The following is a 16,911-nucleotide window of genomic DNA, read 5'->3' on the forward strand; positions in this document are numbered from 1 at the left end:
CAGCTCATGAACACAAACACTAACAGCGGCAATTGTTTTCGAACAAATAATTATGCAGTATTCAAACGCAATTTTGACATGTGTCATCTCGACTAAGATCAAGCCAGAAAAAAATAGAATTATAGGTTAAAACTGAATTACATAATTACAAAGACATTCCTGGAAGAAACAAACATTTGTTATTATTTATTAAATATTATACTTTAATGTTTGTAGGACAATCATAATGCTGAAGTACGTATCTGGCTTAACTGATACTTGCTTGCTAATCCTATGAAGCTTGATCCAAAATTGTTCTATTTGTTCTTACTGCTGTTTTTAGGTTTGGAATCAAATCTGCTATTTTCGGCACAGCAGTTTATTACACGATCGACAAAGGTGTATGGAAAGACAGCAGCACCACTGCTGCATTATACGAAGATCTTGAAAAGGGGGCATCACCTTATGTTGGAGAGCTCAAGAAACAAATACCCTATGAGGTAAATAATCATTGTTACGTACCCAATAAATACACGAGCGAAGAAAAACTATTGTAATTCAATTAATGAACGGGTGGCTAGATTTTCAATATAAAGCTGTTTAAAATTACTTTAATGGAAATATTTTATTAGCCTTACCTAATTCTAGTTTTTGATACGTTAAAACTATTATACTATATAAGATTAAGATTATATATATGACTTTTGAAACCGTGTATTTTATTATCATGGCTTGTTCATTAAATTTAAATATGTACTTATTTTTTTATTGAAATTACGAAAATATTAATATACTAATTAGGTTATTTTTTCAGCTACCTCCACTTCCATCCAATGATAGATTGTCATATCTATTTAAATATTACTGGAATAGTGGAGTAAAAGCGACATTCAGGTTTCTTGTGGATCTCCCAGAGCATGTTTCCGATCTAACTGTGAAGACAATTGACATGGTGTCTGCCTCTTTGGATTCAGCAGAACAAAGCGCAAACCTTACTCAAGCAAAAGATAAATAAAAATGTTTGTAGGCCAGAGTAAAGCAATATCTATTATTTATTAAACATGTAAAACATTATTTTGTTTTTCTGCCCAATATCAATTACATTTCAATAAACCTAAAAAAATTGCAAGATTCTATTTATTGGCTCTTGATACTCTTGTAGATACCTTTCAGCAACTTGCAGCACTGGTATGATACCATTATACTCCTATTATTACAAGCAAGAACAATATGTTGGGCATATAAGTGATCATGCTAGCAAGTCCGAGCAGTAACGGACAATGTCAAAATGCTCTCTGATGCAGATCCGCATGCCACCAAGGTGTGTGAGCGAGATAGCGTTATGCATGTACATAGCGATTTGCGCATCCAATGTGAACATGAAAACTGCCTAAAACTGTAGGGTTAAGATGGTCGGCTCTTTATCATTTGTCACCAAGCCTGTCACGTTCTAACAAGTATGTAAGCACGAAAGTGATGGGCATAGTGACAAGTGATAAAAATGGAACCATCCTGTCACCGCTGGATAGGACTTGGTTTATTTTTCTGCTCGTAAAAATATCTACGGCAAATAGCTAATCTTGAGGTTTAGGGCGTCGGCAGTCAACTGGGTGCACGAAACGGGGCGCACGCGTCAGTCGGCGCTCATAGTATTTTTCGGTAACCCGCTCGCCTGCTCTGTGCGACGCGCGACTTAAGTCATAAACCTAGAATATCGAGTACCGCGCGTCAACGTGAACCTTCTCGCAATACACGAAGGTTTATATTGGTCTGCAGGCGCGCGCGTCAGTTGACGTGTTTGGCGGTCTAAGGGTTAAGGCTGTCCGGGTTTGATAAATAAAAAACATTGATTAAAAAAACAGCCCACATTGTGGCACAGTTTGATTTATTCCTTTCTCACAAGTGTCGCACAACTGGATAACTTAACATTCCTAGCAGCGACGGCCCGTCACAGAACACGAACATCGGAATTGAACGGGTTAACAATTTATGAGAACGGTTTGTGCACAAAAAAGTGATAAATGAAATAACATCACTAAGGAATGGTTGTCAAATGTATGTAGTCTGTTTTCACATTATGCTCTGTTTTTATTATGTAGGTGTTCAGTATGTACAAAGTATTCAGGTCTATCAAAGACGTCACAAAATCGTAGCTACAAAAAATATATGAACGAAATACAAAAACGAGTGCTCTATTGTCTCATAGGATATGATAGGTCATTTCATTACTTTTTAAGAGAAAACACCTAGATGAACGATAATTACGATAACAATTTCATACACACATTTATAATTTCATTAACATCAATCTGTGGAGGAGTTTACGATGATAGTCTCAATTTGAGAAATCTAATAGAACTTGAATGAATTCTGTAGAGTCCTTAGAGGGTTATGCGATAGCTGTTGATTTCAATAGATTTCTTCAAGGGAATTAGACGGTTGCTAGGCAACGGTTTCGACTTCCATAGGTTCCTCGGCGGTCTTCTTTTTCTTCTTCTTGTTGGCTTTCGCAGAGGAGTTCAGGAGGGACTGTTGATAAAAAAAGTTTTAGGCAATATGGATTTTATAATTTACAACTCTAAAATAGATAGATAAGAGTGGGAATGTGGTAATGTTACGAAACAACGTGTTAATAAATAACAAATTGGCTCAAGTATTACATTATAATATACCCTGGGCTTGTACCAAACGCACAGAATTTAATGTGGTCTGGAAAGATATCAGGGAACCCAAAATAAATCGGAAAACCCAGGTATACGGATCCTTTACAATACAAATACTTTTTATTACACATCTCATCAATACAGAAACAATACAAATGAAACACTTAATAAGGCAGGCAGAAAAACTTAAAAATCATTTCATCAATTTTTATTTTAAGTCTAAATCATTGTGATAAATATTATTCCCTTGTCAAGGGTTGAAATATGTCCCAAAAATTCTCTAGATATAGAGTAATTGAGGTAAATAAACAAAATGTCTGCAATAGTTCGCTATCATCCCTGAAAATATATTCAATCAAGTTCCAAAACTATGTTTTGCGGTTGCACTATGCATTTAGCTGACAATTTATCCTTGTTATAAGTGATTAGGCGGGTCCACACAGAGCGAGCAGCCTCGCGAGGAAATTTCCTCGCCGCAGCACGTTTGCCTCAACCAAGCCAATTTGGGCCCTGAGGGGCCTTTTGAGCATGCCGATAAACCGACACCGAGCGGCTCGGCCGAGGAAAAGGCGCGCGCCGCCTCGGCCGAGGCACGTCTACACTGGCCGTTTTGTGCGCGAGGAAATTGCCTCGCGCGTATTGCTCGCTCCGTGTGGACCCGTCTATTAAGGAGTATGGATGGGTGAACACTCACAGTGAGCTCAGGGTCCTTGATGGAGCGCTCGCTCTTGCAGGTGGCCTTGTCGAAGGGCAGGCCGGTGATGCGGTGCGTGCCGCTCGGCAGCAGCAGCGCCGTGAACTTGAACTGCGCCACCAGCTCGCCGGGCCGCTCGTACAAGACCTGATACATAAATAAAGATCCGTCTGAGTCTCTTTACTATTATTATATATTTTGTGGAAGTCTCGCCGTCGCCATTCGTCAAGCGAGTGTGAAACGCCGTTATAGACTGCGGACGCTGCCGTTAAAACAGATTTATTCAAGTGTATACCTCGTGTGTTCATAAGTTTTGAGACTCATTTCAAACCTTAAATTTTAAACAAAAAGGTACTGGTAGCTTGCCGTGGCTGTTTCAGAATTTGAAATTGGAACGTTTTAATTAAGAAAAAATATTTTTTTTCTTTTTGTTGTCATTGTTTGTCAAAATGGCGGCGAAGAAACAATTGCGCTGTACTGTAATTTCATTGTATAAGGCGGGGAAAAAACAAATGGAAATTTTTTACGAATTAAAGAGTATTGGAGCTAGTCGCAATTTTGTATATTATACTATAAAGAGGTACAAGGAGACACAAAAGATTGACGACCGTCCAAGAACTGGCCGTCCGCGATCTGTAAGGACTCCTGCTAACATAAAGATGATCAAAGAACGAATTCGTCGAAATCCGTGCCGCACGCAGAAGAAGATGGCTCTTCAGACTGGCATTTCGCGTATATCGGTAAATAGAATACTTAAATATGATCTTAAATTAAAGGCGTATAGTAAGAGAAAAGTGCATTATCTAAATGATCGTCTACGGAAATTGCGGCTCCAACGATGTCGGATGCTGCTTAAGAAGCACGATCCTAGAAAAATTTTGTTCACGGATGAGAAGATATTTACCGTCGAGGAAAAATTTAACAGGCAGAATGATAAAATCTATGCCAAAAGCTCAAAGGACATTCCGTCTAACGTGCGAAATATCCAACGCACACATCATCCGGCTAGCGTTATGGTATGGTGGGGGGTTTCATATGAAGGCGTTACGCCACTCCACTTTTGTCACCAAGGTGTCAAAGTCAAAACTCAAAATTATCAGAGTGTCATTCTAGAGAACGTTGTAAAACCCCTATCTACCACTCTATTCGCTGGCAAGAATTGGATTTTCCAGCAAGATTCTGCACCATCACATAAAGCGAAATCTACACAAAAGTGGCTAAAAGAAAATTTGCCCAGATTTATTAGTACTGAGGAATGGCCTTCTTCAAGCCCAGACTTAAATCCTTTGGATTACTCTTTGTGGACGGAATTGGAGCTAAGGGCATGTCGAAAGTCCCATCCAAACCATCAGGCCCTGAAACGGGCATTAGTGAGAGAAGCGAAGCGTATCCCTATTGAAAAAGTACGTGAAGCAATTGAAGAGTGGAAACCACGCTTAAGAGCCTGTATTAAAAAAAAAGGTGGACATTTCGAGTGAATTCTATTTTTATTTTACTAAGACAATGTTGTTTTATTAACCCTATGACTGTATCATAAAAATAAATTCTTTTCATTTATATAATTCGAGTATTCATTTTGTCTCAAAACTTATGAACACACGAGGTACAATTCGATCGTCGCCGCCCGCTTCCGGCCGCGTGCCTCCAGTCCGCGGCCTAACACGCCTGAAGGCCGAGCCACACCGCTTGCATGCGCAGCACGTGTGCGTCGCGTGCACAGCACCCCTGTCAGCCCGGGTTACGCGCACGTCCCGCAACGCAAGTGCTGCACACGCCACGCAGGCGCACGCTGCAGCTCTGTCGTGCGTGCATGCTGCGTGTATAAAGTATAAATCCTTTATTTCAGACAGTAAAGTAAATTTCAATTTTTCTACATTTCTTGCATTTTTTTTATTCCTGTCTGTGTGCCATTTATTGGCAAAAGGCCTCCTCCAACCTTCTCCATTCCTCTCTATCCTTGGCAACTCTCGTCCATGTGCTTCCTGCTATGGCTTTGATGTCGTCCACCCATCTTCTAAATGGTCTACCTCTTTTCCTTTTCTTATGGCCTGTGAACCAGTTCATTATCGTTTTCGACCATTTTTCTTTGCCTCTTATTGTATGGCCTGACCATTTCCATTTTAACTTTTTTATTGTTTTTGTGACATCTTTTGTTTTGGTGAGCTTCTTTATGGATTGTATTCTTATTTTATCCGATAGTCTTTTTCCCAGCATACTTCTCTCCATGGAGTTTTGGCAGGTTTCTAGCTTTCTAATGTGTGTTTTAGTGAGAGCCCAGGTTTGGCAGCCGTAAGTGAGTATAGGAAGTATGCTGGTATTAAAGAGTTTCCGCTTGATAGTTACATTGATATCTTTATTTTTCATTATTTCCCTTAGGTTCCGATATGCTGCGTGTACATACGCCTATATGAATATGCGTATTATTTCCTAGTTTCTAAACGACTACCAATGTTCGACAGCAGTATATCGGACGAAGAGGAAGCACTCCTCTTGTTTTGACACAAAATACTCCTGCGATACTATTTTGATATTATTATACTCACCTTACAAAAGCTGCATGCTACTTGAACAATTTTGTCGAAATTACACTTGGCGACATGATACGAGTGATATCAAATGAACTGACTTCGAGTCAAAACTTGCCCGAAAATATAGAAGCAAGGAGTTAAAACTTGGAAGGCAGTGCATTATTAATGCCTTTGCTTCATACTAATGCAAGGTCACCTATTTAGTGCCGCTATAGCAAGGAAAAAATGTCTCATACTTGAATCGAGATAATTGAGAGTAAATAATATTATTCATCGCACAATAGTTCCCAATATCGCTGGCTTACTTAGCTGGCCTTAAACTTGTAACTTTATAAAATGGGGCTCGGACTTCGAAAAAAAAGACATTGAAATATGGATCACTAGACATCGCAGTTGTCTTTAAGGGCGATTTAAAATAGGATGTGGGTTTGTCAAGTGGTCTTTGGCAAGTGACCTATATCTATTGCACTAAACATGAATGTCGTAATGTTACGAAACAATGTGTTAATAGATAACAAACTGGCTCAAGTATTACATTATAATATACCCTGGGCTTGTACCAAACACACAGATTTACTATGTGGTCTGGAAAGATTTCAGGGAAATAGGTCCACACAGAACGAGTCGCCTCGCGAGGAAATTGCCGCGCGAAGCAGCTCCCGCTGTGTGGACATGCGGACCAGCGGTATTGCCTCGAGCGAGGCGCGGTTCCACCGCCCAAGCTGCTTCGCGGGGCGGCTCGATGTGTGGTGTGGACCCGACTATTGGAGTACGACATATTACAAGGTCGCACAGTAATAAAACTGAATGAAAACTTTTGGTCTTTGAACTCTTAATTCAAACATCAAATTCGACAAATAGAAAAAATAGCAACAAATGTGATATTCACCTGGAAAGGCTCGATAAGTTTGTGGTTGACGCACTCGACTACGCCTAATCTCGCGCTGGTTTCCTTGTCAAAGCTCCTGAGGTTGAATGGCATGGACCCATGCTTATTGCGTACCTAGAAACATACAATACTGTTATATTCATTCTGTTAAAATGATAATAGATTGCCAAGGTACTGGACGTAGTTTAGGGAAGAGTGTCCATAGTCCACACAACACCATTCAAATTTGACCCTTCTATAAAAACCAAACGCATTTGTGACCGCGGCCGGCAAAACGTCCCACTTTGTCCCTTGCCATAAGGACGCTTTGTCAGGTTATTCGTATAAAGATACAAGCAAACAGACAAATTGGGAAGTTTTGCCGGCCGCGGTCACATTTATTTCAATTAAAAAAATTTCAGGCTCAATTGCATATCTCTGAGTTACGTCCGTAATGTTTACCTAAAGAAGAGTAATGTCACTAATAGTATAAATACATATTTAAAACAACAAATCAAATTAAACACTACAGACAAATTTGGTCACCTATAAGTTTTATTATATCCTTCATATTTCAAGGGCGAACTTATGTTTATTAACGGTCTGTTTCTAATAACTTTTAAGGAATAGAAGTTGCCAAAGAACAACATCTGGGTCCACGTTTTTGTAAGGAACACAAATAAATGCTATTAAGATAAAAAGTATAATTACTCATAGCACCTATAAAAACAACAGGTCACTGACCTCACTGTAGAACATTCTAGATGCCTTCAGTTTCAACTGATATATCTCCTCGGTCTTCTTGTATATCGTACACCGCGTGTCCATTTCACGACCCTGTAATACAAAAAAATAATGTAACAATCATTATCATTAACCTATAAGGTCTACCAATGGTCTCTCAGATCTCAGAACTCAGATGCGAGTTTAGTTACATTGCGGAACATAGAGGTTACATCCAGTTCAGCCCACTATTAAATACCGCAATGCAATGAAACTTGTATACGACTTCTCGCACCGTCTAAATGAGCCGTTAAGTGTGTTGCTGTTATTATGTTGACAACAGTTGTGTATATTTCCGCACCAAAACTATTATTATAAGAATTATTCTGTGCTTGATAGATCTAAGATCCAATTTAAGGTCTAATAATAACTACCATTGTATTGTATTTGTATGTATAAGTAAACCAAGAAACAATAAGTATTTCCCGGTAGAAATTATACAGTTATTTTGCCCTGAGAACTGCCAAGCATATCATTTTTGACATACTTGGAAAGAATTCAGGGACTACATACTTGTTTTTACTATGTCTTGTAATTTTATTCCATGCCACTATTATTTATACCTTCCTACCCAGTGCTTATTATTATTATTAGTACGGTCGCCAAATCTCAAAAGCCCTCTAGAAACACGATTTAATTGACTCGGCTCGGCCTTACCCACAACCGGTATCAATGTGTTCGGACAGTTCTCCTGATCACCGTACATGCGGTAGTAAAGCGGAAAAATGGTGGAGGGGATAGTAATGACGTCACAAAGATGGCGGCCGGACCTATTCTTTTTGGCGGTGTATCTCGAAAACCACTTAACCGATTTTAATCATCGATGTGTCAAATAATAGCTTATATTGTGGAGATTATTTCCTTTTCTACAAACATTTACGTGAAACCTATAGGAAAAAAAATAATCACAAAAAACAGTTTTTTTATAAAATTATTATTTTTTATTTTGTAAAAATCTCCGTAAATATTAGCATTTCGCAAATTTTGTTTAATATAAAACATATTGCTTCATTATCAAGGAATATAATGAGCCTTAAAACATACAGATCGAGTAATAAACAATGAAGCTACACTCATTTATTTGCGCATGGGTAACGATAACTGGCTTTTACCGGTCGAAACTGTGGTGACTGTTACGATACGTATTGAATGGAATTTATAGAGTATCGGTTTTAATTACTGAAATTATAATGACAATTATAAAAACCAGACACAATAATGTTACCTTACTTCGACGTTTAGTCTCTTTTTTCGTCTTAATCATAGGTAGGTACATATTTCTTTTTACTTAAAAATTTTATACAGGGTGAACTTTTAACCACCAGTCATACTCTGCGCAGCGACTTTATAGGTCATACTGAACAACTTTTACTATTAGTAGTCCCCAAGCCGCTCCGAGGCCAGATTTAATTGACTCAGCTCAGCCTTACCCACAACCGGTATCAATGTGTTCGGGCGTTTCTCCTGATCACCGTACATGCGGTAGTAAAGCGGAAAAATGGTGGGAGGGGATAGTAATGACGTCACAAAGATGGCGTCCGGACCTATTCTTTTTGGCGGTGTATCTCGAAAACCACTTAACCGATTGTATTCATCGAGGTGTCAACTAATAGCTTATATTATGGAGCTTATTTCCTTTTTACAAACATTTACGTGAAACCTATAGGAAAATAATAATCACAAAAAAACATTTTTTTTTATACATTTGGTTGGTAGGTTTGTCTTATGTTTTAAAGCAGTAAAATCTTTCAAGTCGAAACACAGTATAAATATACATTTTGTTGTCTAATTTAAAAGTATGATGTTCATTGTTTAAGACTGATTAGTGATTACTGAATTAAATAACATGCTATTTGTTATTTTTGTTTTATTTTTTAAGTCAGGTATTAATTTATTCACTATGTATCACTATACAGGCAAAATGTGTATCATAGTTGGTCTGTAAGTACTTACTACTTGTGTCGAATATAGGTATAAGATGAAATTTTAACCACCAGCCATACTCTGCGCAGTGACTTTACAGGTCATACTGAACAACTTTTATTATGGGACCAATGCCGAATCACGCAAGAAAATTTGGATCTGGAATGACACCCACTGGCTGTGCCCTACCACACAAAGCGAGATGACATTCACAATGCCCATACCTCTCTTTTGGACGTAGTTTAAGGACGTACCCGGGTCCATGACGCATGCTCGCCACACCGCTGCTTAAAATAAGCTGACGCACCGTAAATTGAACTGCGTAAAAATCGCAAAAAATATTACACGGAGATCTTATGGCAGACACCGTACCGGTGACGTAAAAGACGCAACTGTTTTGCGAACAAAAAAGATTCGCGTGAAGCACGTCACTGCGATTCCGTACCGTCACCGTTTTTTAAACAGCGGTGTGGGGAGCATGCGTCAAAAACGGTACGCATACGACGCGTCACTGCGATTCCGTGTCGTGACCGTTTTTTAAGCTGCGGTCTGGTCGCACCTTGTATTGTATTGTATTGTATTCGGGCGATTTTTCCGCAACTCGACGACTTGCGCCTATTTTGCGTGATATGTTGGGGGTGGGCTAGTCCTGCCAGCCCAGCTCCTCGAGGAATCCTATCAAACCTTTGATGTTGAGTAGGACCTCGGGGAGGTCTCTCGGAGATCCGAGATGTTTAGCCCTGTATGGAGTCACTCCGCTGCATTCCAGCACCACGTGAGAGGCTGTTTCTTCTGTCTCCATGCAACCTCGGCACAGGGTACTGTCTGTGACACCTGTTGTGAAAAGATGTTTGTTAAATAGTCCATGACCTGTTATGACACTGGTTACCATACTCAGTCGGACCTTCCCTAGTTGCAGGAGCGCCCTTGTGAGTTTTCCGTTGATGCCAGGCATGGCTTCTTTTGCCTGTCTGCATCCAGTCTGGTTCAGCCAGTGTTCTGTGTGTAGTTTCCCTGTACGTGCCAGCAGCATTGAGCGTACCTTGCTAAATGGTATCGGAAGAATCGGTTCCGGACCAATCGCCCCCGCATTCGATCCTTGCCTGGCAAGCTCGTCCGCAGCATCGTTACCTCGGGATCCACTGTGTCCCTTGATCCATTGTAGGGTGATCTTGTTATTATGACATACCTCCATTAGTCGTTCGTGGCATTCGTGTATAAGTTTGGATGTAACTATATGGCTATTTAGAGCCATTAAGACTGCTCTACTGTCGGAGAGTATGCGGATGGAGGATCCTACTACCTTCCTTGCAGTGATGGCAGCCGCCGCGTTTATGATGCCCATGCACTCAGCTTGGAATACCGAGTTATGGGCTCCTAGCGGAGTGGTGATCGACATGTTCAGGTCTTCTGAAAAGGTTCCAGAGCCCGATCCGCTGTCTGTTTTGGACCCATCAGTGAAGATTCTCAGCTCCCGGGGATTGAGTCCTTCATGATTGTCGTCCTCATATAACTGTATTTTGTACCTTTTATCGAAGATAGCTTGTTTGTGAATCCGGTCCATGCCTGACCTAAGCACTGGAAATTCGTCATACACCTTTTCCAGGCATTTTGTGTGAAGAGCTCCTGTGATGTTAGACCATATCTTGAGGGTTCGCAACCTTACCGCTGAGAGACTGGCCTCTTGCTGTATGTGTAGGTGCAGCGGTGGAAGGTTTAGCATGACCTCCATGGCTGCAGTCGGGGTAGACCTCGTGCAGCCAGTGGTGGCCGCGCATGCGAGCCTTTAAAGTCTTTGTAGTTTGTCTCGTACGTTGCCTAGGTTTGTTCTTGGCCACCAAACCAGAGCACCGTAACAGAGTAAGGGGCGGATTATCGTCTTATAGAGCCAGAGGGTAATTTTCGGGTTGAGTCCCCACCTCTTACCAATCATCCTTCTGCACTGCCAGAAGACAACTCCCGCCTTGTCTATCCGTTTGTTGATGTGGTTGTTCCAATTGAGTTTATTGTCGAGAGTTAGTCCTAAGTACTTAACTTCATCGGACAGCTGTAGCTCAGTTTGGAAAAGTGTTGGTCTGGTAAAGTTGGTCGCACCTTTATATGGGACAGTCAAAAATTTTTTCGCGATTTCGGAATTGGTCCCATAGTAAAAGTTGTTAAGTATGACCTATAAAGTCGCTGCGCAGAGTATGACTGGTGGTTAAAAGTTCACCCTGTATAAAATTTTTAAGTAAAAAGAAATACATATGTACCTACCTATGACTAAGACGAAAAAAGAGACTAAACGTCGAAGTAAGGTAACATTATTGTGTCTGGTTTTTATAATTTTAATTATAATTTCAGTAATTAAAACCGATACTCTATAAATTCCATTCAATACGTATTGTAACAGTCACCACAGTTTCGACCGGTAAAAGCCAGTTATCGTTACCCATGCGCAAATAAATGAGTGTAGCTTCATTGTTTATTACTCGATCTGTATGTTTTAAGGCTCATTATATTCCTTGATAATGAAGCAATATGTTTTATATTAAACAAAATTTGCGAAATGCTAATATTTACGGAGATTTTTACAAAATAAAAAATAATAATTTTATAAAAAAACTGTTTTTTGTGATTATTTTTTTTCCTATAGGTTTCACGTAAATGTTTGTAGAAAAGGAAATAATCTCCATAATATAAGCTATTATTTGACACCTCGATGATTAAAATCGGTTAAGTGGTTTTCGAGATACACCGCCAAAAAGAATAGGTCCGGCCGCCATCTTTGTGACGTCATTACTATCCCCTCCACCATTTTTCCGCTTTACTACCGCATGTACGGTGATCAGGAGAACTGTCCGAACACATTGATACCGGTTGTGGGTAAGGCCGAGCTGAGTCAATTAAATCTGGCTTCGGAGCGGCTTGGCGACCGTACTATATAATATTTTTAATCTTCGGCAATACAAATAAAAAATCTTATTAAGCCACGCAGAACGAGCCAGCCGTCTTGTGAGGAAATTACCGCGCGAAGCAGCTCGGTCTGCGGATACGAGCCTCGGCCGAGTCATTGTAGCAGGGAGTGTGTTTACTTCACCCGAGGCACGTCTTCCCAGACCGAACTGCTTTGCGCGGCAATTTCCTCGCGAGGCGGCTTGTTCTGTATGGACCAGCCTATTCAGATCAGCACATGCTCTAATTCATGTTTAGTTATCAACATGCACCCATGATAAAATGAAGCTGGCACATAATCAATTCACATCAAAGTTATAGTTGAGTTTTTTTTTAACTTATATGGTATCAGTTGGTTCTATACCTTACACTAATCCTAACAAATGACAATGGAAAGGTCCTATAGAATCAATTCTCGAAGAATTACGACAAATGATTATGAACTTACAACACCCTCTCCCGTGGACACTAGGACATCCATGGCATACACCTCATAGGTCTCAAGTGTGCACTTCTCATGCTCCTTGCGCTGCGCTTCCGAGGGGTTCTGGATGATGCTCTTCTCTCCGTCAATCCGGAACTGCTTCAGCTGGTGTGACAGCATGCCCTCCACAGGCTTGCAGCCGAATTCTGCTGAGATCTTCTGTACAGCATCGGTTACTGCGTAATTCTGGAATGATAGTTCATTGTGAGGAAGTATAATGATGTATTTTCTATTCTTAGTAATATAATAATTTTCTATTTTTGACTGTACTTTTCGTTCAATAGGGACATAAAACTCATCGGAACAATTCTAACAAATCCAAATACAATTTGGTTGCATTGTTTTATCACAGAGTTCCTATGGCCACATCAGATCAGCTTGATGGTACCATAATATAGTGTTGTCACCCAACTTACATGTATGTAAAGTTTTTAATTATTTTTCTTATTTTTACTGAAGGAATCTGAACTTAAACATGTGTAAGGGAAACATTTTCTATGTTTTTGTCTGCATAATACATAGGATTTTGATCAAGACAATTATACTTTTATTAAATGACATCCCTTTGAGACCAATTAATACCATTGTATGCATAAGTAAACCAAGAAACAATAATTATTTCCCGGTAGAAATTATACAGTTATTGTCCCCTGAGAACTGCCAAGCATATTATTGTCGACATTACTTGGAAAGAATTCAGGGACTAATTATTTATGCTTTGTGACACAACACCCTTATATACAGATGTAGTGAAATTTTTTGCCATCGTATTTTCTCGGAATCATTCGTATTCGTCATGCTACTTCAACCTCAGTACTTTTTGTACTGAGACTGAATGAAATAGCATAACACGTTCGTGCTTTTCCGTGAAAATACGATAGTAAAGTATTATGCACTACATCTGTACAGTGTTTATTTTTCATTAATCCTTTTTGTTTTTTTACAGTAAGTTACCAGTATGGCCTACCAGAAACTGTATATTTAAATAAAACTTAGATAAACTATAGGTACAACAGAACAAAATTGTTAATTCAGTTCTACATTGTAGAACATGACTTATCTGCAAATGCTGCAAAAATTTCAAACATTCAAAACGAATTTTCGAGATCACGTACATTACGTGTAGGTATTGCATAACAAAAGCTTCGTAATTAGTTTTTAAGTATTACCTTTTTTAGAATAGGTATTTAATCAATAATCCTAAACTAATCCACTTGAACATACATTACTAACTGAAAAATAAACTAAACGATTAACAGGAAATAAATAAATACCTAATTCAAACATACATTTACAGAAAAAAACATAACAATTTTTTTTTTCAATTAACGCAAAAGTACCCATGACGCTCGCCGCGTTGCCACGTTGAACGGCTATGGATAACCTTTGCATCGAAAGGTCCCCGAGCGAGGATCCAACCCTCTCCATCGCATGCGTCTCCCCACTTCCTCGAAAAAGGCCTTGGCCTCGGCAAACCAGCACCCAGAGGTTTCTACAGCAAGCAGGACAAATAAATAGTTCGCAAGGACCTCATATTTCTCCCGCTTGCGGACCACAGCCAACTCCGCCGCTGCCCCTGCCGCCCTCACCGTACGGCCAATATGCAACGCCACGAAAGTGCTGACGTACGTTGCGTCCCACACTAAACATTTCCCCTTCTCCCAGGGAACCAATGTCAACCCATCCTGATGACCTGTCTCTTCCCGTCAGAGCGGTCAGAGTGACTGAGGCCATGGTGTTCCAGCATGCACGGACGTTTTTTAGTAGGTATTTATATAATGAACAATGTGTGTGAAAATAAAAAGGGATTTCTTGCTACGTAATTCATATAAACTCTAAGAATCCAATTATTATGCAAGAATGCTTTAGTGAAAAGGTGAAGGGGTGAGGCTTTCATTATCAGTAATAGTTACAATAAAAATAAAATATTTTGACTAAAGACCACCAGCTGTGTACACAAAAACTCATTATTATCGACTACACATCTGCCTACATGGCAGTTCATTGAACTGAAACAGATTTAACAATAGGATATTGGTAGTGAGACTTTATTCTTTGCAATTATTATAATGTAGCTAATTAATGTGACATTATATTACATTGTTATTGGAAAGATATGAAATAATAAAATTACAAAGCATATATTAAAGAGTGTAGTGTTACCAAACAGGAATATACACTTTCATTTGAGATGACTTTAGAATTTTGGCACAATTAAATTTAATAGAAATAATACAATTTCTAAATCAAATTGGAAAACTTGTAAAAAAAATAGAGTGTAAAGATTGAATGTTAGCCCATTAGTGCCTGATTTATTTGGACCTTACTAGAGTGCTACACAGGAAATACATTTGAAAATGTTACCTCATTATCTGGCCGGAGCAATCTCAAAGCAGCTTCACTTGCATAATGGGCAGCTAGGAGGACATCTGCGGCACGCCCAGTCACCTCGCCACCTCCTACACAGATGGTGTGTGCCACAACTGCAATGAAGCCCTCTATGTGTGCACCCAAATCTCTATAAAAGAATGAATTATTCTATTACATTTTTTTCATCAAATTCATGAACTAGTTTTAATGATATTGTAATATTGTTTCCAGAAAGTTTAACACCTCAAAATTCAAAGCCCAGCATAGAAAATGTCAAATTTTATAGGTATATGTATTTTGCATGAACATGCATGTTCAATATTGCCTCAGTGGGACTCTAGGGGTAAGATAATTTTTTGCTATATGGTTACATTCTTATAAAAACTTTGCCAAATAGAAAAATTAGACTATTATCTTTAAGGTTTTGTGGACTTATGGTCCTGATGTACCATAATTAGTAGTGTAGAGCACCATAAGCTATTATGGAAATTGAAGTTCTATTATAGTAAAATCTAATGGACTTTAATATTATACCACATGTTTGATCTAATTATTACCTATTTGAATTGTAAACAATTTATCTATGCCTTGGATAAAAATAACAATGAAATGTATATCTAGTAATGTATACAAATTTGAATTCATGTTTGAATAATTCTCATATTTGGATCAAGATTATGATGACTCCATGCAAAACTTTGGTGAGTTAAACTAAGATATTTGTGTGTGAACATTGCCACATCATAGTTATATTCGTAAAATAAAGTTATTTGTTTACTGTTTATTTCCAATCACACTGGTAATTGTAATTAAGCAATATGATTAGAAACCCTTATCGAAGCAATTATTATTAATATGTATAGGTTATAAAAAGATGCCAACTTACACTTTCACCAAATCACCCTGTTTCAGGATGTAGTCTGTTTCACTAGGGATGGGTGAGAAGTGACATATACAGTTGTTTACCGACACGCATGTTGGGAATGCGATGCCTTTTTTGGAGTCTTTCTCCTTCTTGAACACCTTTGAAGTCTCATCAAGGATAGCCTTGTCTCCGAACTCGCAAATCTCTCGCGCAGACGCGTCCGGCACGCATTTTGCAAGCACTTGCTCTAGAACACCTGCAAGAGACGAAATGGATTTAGTACTAATAAGTCAGGAATTTGCCAAGAACCTGAACAATCTCGACGGACTCGGCACATTGCCCGCATGGCGATGACATGACACGCGTCGTTTCAACCACTCGAGCACCCATAGCACAATCGAGGGTCTCAGTACAATTTCACAGAAAACTTCACTGCACGATTAACTTACGGTTCACAATTTGTCCGGCAAGTTTGTACTTGGTCACAACCAAGTCTTCTGCGATCGTTTTTTCCACTTCTTTATCGTCAGCCATTTCCCAAAACTGTGGTTAGGTTTGTGGTTTGTGTGGATGTCAGTCACGTGACTCGGATATGAAATCACAATGGCGGGTAAAATCCGGGATGATAATAACTAAATACCTGCCAAATATATTTATTAATAAATGACTGTAAATGATTCAATATATTTTAAGTGAATTTATGTATCACGGAAAACTTGGCGAAGTTTTTTTTTAATTGCCGAAAACCAATAAATAAACAATAAAGAGGTCGAACTTGATATAAAGGACAGTTCAAATACTATACCATATGATCTCCTCA

General features: G+C 39.1%; 2 protein-coding genes across 2 annotated transcripts; one reads left to right on the forward strand and one right to left on the reverse strand.

Annotated features, from left to right (window-relative positions):
- Positions 1 to 76: 76 nt before the first annotated feature.
- Positions 77 to 1,053, forward strand: LOC133520765 (MICOS complex subunit MIC13 homolog QIL1). The gene is made up of 3 exons (XM_061855402.1): positions 77 to 234; positions 323 to 479; positions 794 to 1,053. Exons 1-3 carry the CDS (start codon positions 227 to 229, stop codon positions 992 to 994), a joined length of 366 nt encoding a protein of 121 aa, XP_061711386.1. The 5' UTR covers positions 77 to 226; the 3' UTR covers positions 995 to 1,053.
- Positions 1,054 to 1,829: 776 nt separating this feature from the next.
- Positions 1,830 to 16,832, reverse strand: LOC133520754 (proliferation-associated protein 2G4). The gene is made up of 8 exons (XM_061855386.1): positions 16,541 to 16,832; positions 16,113 to 16,347; positions 15,221 to 15,374; positions 12,821 to 13,042; positions 7,477 to 7,569; positions 6,754 to 6,867; positions 3,337 to 3,483; positions 1,830 to 2,508 (listed from the first exon to the last, which is right to left on the reverse strand). The coding sequence occupies exons 1-8, from the start codon at positions 16,623 to 16,625 to the stop codon at positions 2,422 to 2,424; spliced, it is 1,137 nt and encodes a 378-aa protein (XP_061711370.1). The 5' UTR covers positions 16,626 to 16,832; the 3' UTR covers positions 1,830 to 2,421.
- Positions 16,833 to 16,911: the final 79 nt, after the last annotated feature.

This window comes from Cydia pomonella, chromosome 8 (assembly GCF_033807575.1).
Source record: "Cydia pomonella isolate Wapato2018A chromosome 8, ilCydPomo1, whole genome shotgun sequence".
NCBI lineage: Eukaryota > Metazoa > Arthropoda > Insecta > Lepidoptera > Tortricidae > Cydia > Cydia pomonella.